Genomic DNA, 9,233 nt, shown 5'->3' with positions numbered 1-9,233 from the left:
TTGCTGAATCACCAAAAGCACTACCGGTGGGTCTTCTGATTTCTCATGTCTGCTGGAGAACCAAGGTGTCAGTGCATTCATGAAGGTGTCATTTAGGAACATTTTTGAATACACAAACAAGGAATGTTGTGTTGTATTAAAAACATCTACACTTAATGATTTTTTTCCAATAAAAGTACAGTTTCATTAATTGTAGAGATTAGCAACCTACTTGGGTATTTTTAATAAAGGGTGTAAACATATTTTCTCATGGTTTTTTTGATCTATGAATTACTGTACTATTATTATTTTAACATCTTAACATCCCACAGTTTAATTTTAGGGTTGAATACATTTGTTAATACAATGTCCAGTCTTTTTTCCACAAATGTCAGTAAGTTTGAATGCACTTTGATATTAAACTATATTTTTCAGAAAGCCTGGAGACTTTTGCTGTGTGCTTTCGTTTGCACATTTAATTAAAAAGTCGAGACTGGAAATGCCATTTACTTCCAATCTGAAATGCCTTAGCATTTGTTTTTGTTTTGTGTGGTTTTTTAATAGCAATTACAAGGGAGTGCCCTGTGTAAACGCAACAGCAGGTATTCTCGCGAGAACTAAACTGCCATACCACTCGTTAGTGCAAGATGGAGAAGCAAATGTAACACGCATTCGAGGTAGGCAGAAAGACTTATTCTAAAGTGTTGACACAGGGTTTAGCAAAGCGGTGATGGACGTCTATCGTCCGTAAATTGCTGATTGCTTCTCGTCACGGGATCCGAGCCACCAAAATAGTGTATTTTTAATGGTAATGTATGCGTCTTTTGCAGTGTAAACCGCCATTTTTAATTTAGCCGTGATCCCATGGATAGAGCATTGTGCGGACTCGGAGCCCTAACGGCTAGCCGATTAGCTCGCGCGAAACCCTCTAACACAGAAGCCGCACACTTAACACGCAGAGTCATGTTCACTGTGTGTGGGTATTTGCACCTCTGTGCAAGTAATTCAAAGCCAGTTTTCTCCCTCTGTTGCGGCTTGTTCTCTTGGCGGGAATGAAGACAACTTGAGTCAAAGTGTGTGTTGCAGATTGACTTTTCGTGATGTGCTAACGTTAGCCGTCAAAGCTGAATTAAAGCCGAAGTAGCAAATGTTAGCCAAAAGTGCTAGTAAACCTAGCTAACATCAGATGACTAGCTGTTAACTTTGTCTACGTTAGCGCCACTACTGACTGATCTTTAACTGCGTAGCAAGCTACTTAAACAACACTTAGAAACAATGGGATAGGAGCTGAATGAACACGCTTTCAACTTGGAGCTAACTCAGTTAACTTGGGAGTAATAATAGCCTTTACTTCACTTTGTGTTTCGGATGATGACTTCAACATTCCATAATGTCAGCAGCTATAAATGCTGCAGGTTGGTTTTAGATTAAATGTGCGTTCATCGGTAGAATCAGCATGATTTCGTCAAAGAAAATATTGCACTCGGCTACATTTGCAAATTTTATTTATCCTTTATTTATAAATGTGATGCCGGTGAGTCTCACTGTCTCATTTACATATACAAGTCTTGAGATCAAGCGGTGAAACCACTTGGTGAAAACATACCGAGCTGCTGAAATGTGAATATTTGTTACCTGTCAGATTCCCTTCACCATCTCATCATACTCTTAATCGCTGTTAATTGTGATGGTATGACAAAGAAGTAGACCACTTCTCCGTCATTGGCTTAAATCTCCCCTGAGTGCCTCATGGGTTTTTGTATTCTTTATTATTGAATCAAACTATTGCCGGGATAATTCATTAATGCCAGGCCTCAGCTCGCTCATTAAAGGTGATCAGCTTATTAAAGTATAAAACAGTTTGAAAGTGGAGATGTGACAAGTTTTTCTGCAAATATTTTAATGTACTTTAAAATCTGGGTAATTAGGGTAATTCTGTTCAGTGATATGGAGGTTGTGATATTAAAGTACCATATGATTTAATGAGAGAGATTGCCGAAATGGAAATTGTTTTATGCGGACTACTACTCTCTCTCATGGATTTTTCATAAATAAAGTTCTGTTTGGTTGGCATAAATAAGGCATGCACATCAACAGCAAGTCTGTGCTGAACAGTGTAGTTTAATGGCAGACAAATAAGTTGAACTTGAGAAAATTTTAAACAGTAAGGATCTGTTGATTGTTGTCCATGTTTACAGAAAAAATAACTCCCATAGCAGTTATGCACACTGTCCAATTAGTAACAAGATATCAAAGAATTCAGTTTGTTTAAAAATAATGACTTAAGGAAGATACAGATAAGTTAGAAATGTCATTCACATGTGCAAAACCACATACATCCTGAAACCTGTGTCTAAAAGGAAACTGTTAAGGCCCCAAAGTTAGAAAACTGGAGGTACAGTGAAACAGAAATAAGTGTTTAACTATATTTAATTTTACAAAGTAGAAAATCTTTCAGTTTTAATGGAATTCTTCCTGAAACACTGACATGACGGACGTTTGGAGAAATAGAGATGGTGTTTCAAGTGTCCAAGCAGTTCCATTTTCTTTTCTTCATTCAAAACTAATTTCATTGTTTGTCATATGTTTTCAGATTGTGTAAAGAAACAGCGTAGTAAATCAAGGATGAGAAAGGTGGAACCACTGAACCAGATCAGATTCTGGTGAGTACTGCCTCCCCCCCTTTCTTTTTTTCTGCTTTGACTGAACTGAGCTGGTAATGCACACTATACATGAAGAATATACCTGCAGGGATAAATTGATGTAACAACTTAATATCTGTATCAGTCGATTTTTGCATCGCCTATTGGCAAATAAGATGGTATTCAGAGATGGCAGTGGTTGATGTTTATCTGTTGTGTTAGAGGAGATTTCCACGGGCTAAATGCTTTGGTAGTTTGAAGGGCTGAACGACATAAAAACAGTTCAGTATTTTTAAAAAAAATAATGATTTCTTTGTCATCATATGGCACAAAAAGCACTAAATGTCAAAAACAAAACACCCCCTATAGCCATTGGCAGAGTTTTGGCACATTCTAGTTTGCAATAAGAAGAAGAGGAGCAAGGTATTTCTGACAGTAAACACTTTGGTGTATTTGAAATATTTTTCCACAACTCAAACTAGCAGAAGTTATTGAAATTCCTAAATAAGAAAATGTGACCTTCTTTTCTGGTTCCATGTGGTTATATCTGTCTAACCAGATAGTCTTGGTGAGATTTACTGTGATTTCTATTTTTCAGCCATTGTTCAGCTCTGAACAACTGGGCTCAGTGACAGTGTTTGTGCTGCTCATCATACCCAAATATTAATTTAGGGAAAAACCATAACCTCTCACAGGGTGTGTGGAGCTTTTGGAAACTTTTTGGTTTTATGTCCGTGCTGTAATCAATATTGGCAGACATCCATATTTATAATTTAAAAAAAACCCTGTAAATACTATTTTAAATAATCACCAATATACAACCAATGTCAGTAAAATATCCACTGATATTGCAATAAAATATTTAAAACAAAAACATCCCTTAAGATAATGCCTAGATATGGCAGGGGTTTAATTTAGTCCCCACTCATTTTGTGTAATTTGAATTTGCCTATCAATAAATAATGCATGAATAATTCAGATTAATTTGGTAAACAAATATAGTGCCAAAAGAAAACAATGCTTCCCTTTCCCCCCCCTTTCTTCTTCTTTTTTTTAATGACACTGAATTTTGTTGAATTAGGCATATGGAGAAAACTACACTTAAATCATATAAGCTATAATGTAGCACTGAGTAACTGAGCAAGGTCGGTGTTCTAACATCAGTATGTTAGCTCTTAAAGGTTTGAATTAAGTACTTGCTTACTTCATCAGAGAAGTCTTACACACATAATGCAACAGTGAGTAATCTTAAAAAATATCAATGAACTAGACAATTAGCAACCTCTAAGCTTATTTAGCTGAAATAAAGTGTATACTCCTGACTTGTCCAGGTTTTGTAAACAGGCTTTTAAAAATTCTGATTTATTTATTTTGTAAATATTCATGGATCAAATACCTAAAGTTGTTTTGATGCAATGTGCTTGTGTTTTCTAAGTGTTCACGGTGGCTAGCACAATATTTTGATGCACATGTAAGTTCGTATGAATATGTCGGCGCTTACGCTGGTGTGCCTGGTATGCTTTCATGAAAATAACTTGAAGAACTGTGTCGACTTAATATGATAAGATGTTTTGGTGGTGCATCCCACAGAGGGCCCATTGCCCCGTTATAAATACGCACTGCATCGATACAGACAGCAGTGGCTTCTCATTCCCAGCCGTAGCGTTATTCACTTTTTGCACACTACCCACACTCATGACTGTGCCAAGAGCTAGTGCCTATGTGCTATGGAAACAGGCGGGGATACTGTAATACTCCGGACGGACGAACAAACTTCTTAATTGATTCGGTAGTCAATTTTCCCTTCTGCAAACTAAAAACAAAACTCGCAGTGTCACGTTAGACCAGTCCGACAATGATTCAGCGAGTTGTTCTGCGTTTCTGCTCACTGCTCAACTAACGGTAGCTAGCTCGCTAGCTAGCGCGTGCAACGACTGTAGCTTTAGAGCCAGGAACTCCGAGCCTAAGAAAAAAAAAAGTCACGTTAGTGTTTCCAGGTATTTTGCACACATTCCTCTCTTTGTCGCTAGTCACCGAGTTGTTTACAGATTCATCTTAACTGGAGTAGGGCCAGCACAGAACTAGGGAGTGCGGGCTCCTTTTTGCGGCCTGTGCAGCCCCGACCTAAATTAGTCAAGAGTCAGGTCAGGACAGGATGGTGAATCTGTAAGGTCTGGTTTGACAGCTGTGCCACAAATGGTCCTAGCGGTTTGAATTTTGTTTAGTTACATTGTGAATGGTTATCGCTGATGACACGCATGACTTGATTATGACTTGGCTGACTTTTTAAAAAACGTTTGGTGACTTAGAATTTCAGAGGAAGATCGTTTGCTAACGGTACCGGTAGCTCGGTGTTAGCTGGTCAGGGGTTAACATCTCCGCAGCAAACGTTGCCGATCGATTCTGTCGCTACGTTGAGTTTTACAGGGGTTCTCGTTTTCTTAGACGTGTTGCTACCTGATTACAAACAAAACGCATCACGTTTATGACCTATAACTGCAGAGTGGGCTTTGAATAGGAACTTGTTAACGTTAGGTAAATAACGTAAAGCTATTACCGACGCTAGCTTGTTAGCTAGGTAGCTATAACTTTAACCTGTAAGCTTCTAGTCGTTTGAGTTTATGGAAAAGCAAACAGAGAGGCGCACTGTTTGGCTTAAATCTCCCCTGAATTTGAAAGTGATGAAACGTCGGGCTAATGTTTTAGGCCAATAAATGGGACCCAATATAATTTGATTAACTTTGTGTCGTACATTGCTCGCTAGCCGTCAGCTAATGCTCTGCCCGGTTTGCTTTGTGATCATCAGACTTTTAGAGAGCCTGAGAAAATGTCAATGTTTTCATCACCTTTTTAACCACTGGTGGTGATCAATCATATTTCGCTGTAACAGAATTTCGAGGATTATCGCCATATCATCTACCTTTGCTTATTCATTGAGTGCCCTGCCAAATGTTGAGATTTGTAGTCGACTGTCTGTATTTTGTTATGTGTATTTCAAGTACATAATGTACGAATTTACCTAGATATATAGCCAGCAGGTACTTTTTTGTGTTATATTATGTACTGGATATTATCCAAATAATTTACATATTTACCTGGAGCATTTTTTTAAATAACATATGGAATACTGTTTTGATGTAAGGTTTTGATTTTACAGATAGAGCAACTGGAACATGCCCTTAAGTGGGCATTGCCAAATATTTTTTTGTAAGTATGTATCTTATTTGTTTTTTTAGTCTTTTTTTTTTTTTTTTTGGTTTTTTTTTTTGGTTTTTTTTAAGACATTTTAATGTTAGTATTTCAATATCTGAATAACTGTTTGGCTGGGAGTATTTAGATATGTAAAGTCCAAATGTATATTTACCCAAGTGCTATAGAAGAATATCTGCATCACAGCACACTGAAATTCATTATTAGATGTTGCTTTATGGGTTACATTAACATTTCTCAACAGGAGCAGCAAATAGAGATTATTGACAATGAAGGTCGACAGAAGCAAGTTAAAGAAAACACCTACGGAAGCTGTGAGTATATTTGATGCTGGCTGCGTTTTCTTTCATAGCTCCTAACCTCACTGCTGCCTAAATTGCATGTAGTTGGGATATTTAGGATGACTTTTCTCTAGCCAATTGTGATAAGAGTTCATAATGGGAGCAGGGCCTAAAAGAACTTGTTGAAGATGCTTTTTATTTTTATATTGTAAGAAATTTACAGTGTGTCATGTCCAAAAATGCGCGGGGGGGGGGGGGGGGGTCTATGACTGCAAGCATGATGTGTACGATACAGTTGACAACTCGGATAACTTCTCTAGTAAAAATCTGGGAATTTTCTTATCTGTAATGTAGAGCTGGGCGATAGAACGATAACGATATGTATCGCGATATAACTTTTACTCGATAGAGAAATTAAGCTATCGCGATAGACCTCGCCGCTCTTGTCCTCTTAAAATAAAAATAAAAAAATTAAAATTAAAAAAAAAGGTCAGCCAATCCAAACTAAGTAGCGCAGAGCCGAACCAATCACAGCCGCAGCGTCACGTCGCGTGACTTGTTACGTACAGCACAAGTGCCAAGCCGCACGTGTGTTTGTTTGGGAAGCAGCCAGCGGGTAATGGAGCCAGCGCGTAATGGAGGAAATGAGTGTGCCGACTAGAAAAATCAACCGAGCGTGACCGAAGAGAAAACAGATGATGGTTCCAATGCCGGAGAGATTGTCGAACGGAAGAGCCATAGAAGTTCCGTAGTGTGAAGGTATTTCGGCTATTTCAAGTCTGACAAAAAACAGAGTAGCACTGTAAATTGTGCCGAAAGCAAGTCTGGAAATACAATAAACTGGTGCATGCGTCACACTGCGCGCCACGTTATTGTTTCGGTGAAATGAATTTCTACAATACTGTTACTGTTAATTCTACTCTCTGCAGTGTTTAAATGCTTACATATACACACAGTTACTGTCCGTCCACACACACGACTCTGTTCTGCTTCTATGCCCCAGCTTTGTTTACTTTTTCCCACCGAGGCTTCTAGACTTCTGATTGGCCAACATTTCTGCACGGTTAGGAATCTAACGCCACCTGCTGCTTTGGCATGTTCATAGCAGCGTTTTCCTTCATTTCTGCCTTTATGTGTGGACGGGATTATTTTTTTAAAACGAAAACGGAAAATCTCCGTTTTCAAAAATACCCGTGTACGTGTGGACGTAGCCTCAGTCTCTGACTGGAAGCGCTAATTCGTCATTCGGCTTTTGTCAGACTAAAGTAACTGTTAAAACTGTTTGAAAAGCTCAGCTATACAACAAGGAGAGATTGAGAATTTCCTTTTAGTTCTCAGTTTATTTGATATTGACAAAAGTTAGTCAGTTTTGTCTGTTCTTCTGTAAAACAAACTAAGATTTATTTTTAGAATTAATATTTTGTTTCTAAGTGGAATTGACAATTTAGTAGTCTGTTTCGTTTGTTCTATTTTGAAACTTAAACGCTTTAGCGGCTGCCTTTTGTGTAGTTTGCAATATTTGCCTTTATTTATCTGAAAAAGTCTCATGTTCCTTAAGTGCATCTACCCTGTTGAACTTATTATGGGAAATAAATATTTAAATAAAAACAAGCTGCTGATTATTTCACATTTTACTTGTGAGCAACGGCACATTTAAATCTTACAAATATAGTTATTTGGCTTATATCGTGATAGATATCGTTATCGCCTGAAATGAAAAAAAACATATCGTGATATGAAAAAATCTCATATCGCCCAGCTCTACTGTAATGTTTTGATAAGCAGGAATGGCTGTTATCCTTGTTTAATGAAACCCCAGTTAACAAAACTGGATACAGAAATAACTTTATTCCAATTCTATTAATTACTGTGGGTCTGGCTGTAACTGTTTTGAGCACCAAACATTTCTACAGGAAAAATTCTGGTATTTATCTTAGAAGGATCTTGAACTCTCTGAACTGAATTTGGTTAAATTGAACTGAAATACTTTAATGTTGGAGTTTTTAAGAATGGTAAGGGGTTAGAGCTGAAGACTTAATACATTTAACAGCCATACTGTTGTTTACCTTGATGATAATGCCTGCTCAGCTGATTGCCGTGATAAGTAAACAGTGACAGGACACGTCTTGTAGGATTGTGCTATTCAGAAATGGAAGTATTGGTCAGTTAAACCAAGTAATTCACTATGCTTTTTAACTGTTGGTTCAAAGATGTTGAACAGTCTTCCACCACTAGGCAGACTGCAGCACCCCTCACTTTTTTGAAGGGAAGTTGTAAACAAGCTAGGTGGAAAGTAAAACAAGTCACGGCCCTGCTAAAGCAGAGAATTCTAGCAGTACTTTGTTTTAGAAAATAAATGCCTGTATCTAAACTGTTTCAGAATAAAATGGCATTCAACCACATTTTGCACAAGGGTACTGGCATTAAAGAATGCTGTGGTGCTAGCATTGCTAATGTCAGGCTCACTTTGTTTCTCAAAGAGTGTGATTACCAGCTTAAAGTAGCTCAAATACACACATAGTATTTCTATGTACAATTTTAAGCCCAGTTCATTAGATTGTGCTCAGTTTGACTTTGACTTGCTTTTTGACTTGTTAATTGATCTTTTTCTTTTCTCTTCCTTCTCATATTTAAACAACTTGAGTGAAAGTATTGTGGGTTATTGTGTTTGCCCAGAGTTGTTAGTTCAGTGTAAATGGAGATTTTCACTGTCTATCAGCATAGATCATCTGTTTAGGGTGCTATATTGTGTTTTGAGAAGACTCCTAAGGATCCAGGAACTGTGCTTGACCAAATATTTTCCTAAACCTTCTGCACCAACAGCCTGCTGACTGCAGGATACTTATAGAGAAGCTCAAGGCATGCAACGATGAGCAGCTATTGGTTGAACTGCAGCATATCAAGACCTGGAATATTGGCAAGGTAATAAGATTAGGCTGAAGGAGAAGCTACTCCTTCAGTCTTTTATAAAACACAAACTCTTATAACAAGGTTCCCATCACTCTAGAATTGTGTGGAATATCATCAAATATATTTGAGAAATTTCACAATACCTGTTGACACAAGTTCATGACATCATTTCCGCACCACACTCCTAGAAACATCTCCCTGAAATGAAATT

At 37.7% G+C, this 9,233-nt stretch overlaps 1 protein-coding gene across 2 annotated transcripts in view; it reads left to right on the top strand.

The window, feature by feature from the left end:
- Positions 1-601: 601 nt before the first annotated feature.
- huwe1 (HECT, UBA and WWE domain containing E3 ubiquitin protein ligase 1) overlaps positions 602-9,233 on the top strand; it is a 53,664-nt gene continuing 45,032 nt past the window's right edge. For both annotated transcript variants that reach the window (XM_080899230.1, XM_080899231.1), the window contains exons 1-5: positions 602-656; positions 2,573-2,642; positions 5,779-5,828; positions 6,076-6,145; positions 8,936-9,034. In XM_080899230.1, the coding sequence (XP_080755356.1) occupies positions 6,101-6,145; positions 8,936-9,034 (144 nt within the window). In that variant the 5' untranslated portion in view covers positions 602-656; positions 2,573-2,642; positions 5,779-5,828; positions 6,076-6,100. The remainder of the gene's footprint in view (positions 657-2,572; positions 2,643-5,778; positions 5,829-6,075; positions 6,146-8,935; positions 9,035-9,233) is intronic.

Source organism: Rhamphochromis sp. 'chilingali' (assembly GCF_963969265.1).
Source record: "Rhamphochromis sp. 'chilingali' genome assembly, chromosome: 12".
Taxonomy (NCBI): Eukaryota; Metazoa; Chordata; class Actinopteri; order Cichliformes; family Cichlidae; genus Rhamphochromis; species Rhamphochromis sp. 'chilingali'.
The sequence above is the reverse complement of the archived record's forward strand: the minus strand, read 5'-3'. Positions and strand labels throughout refer to the sequence as shown.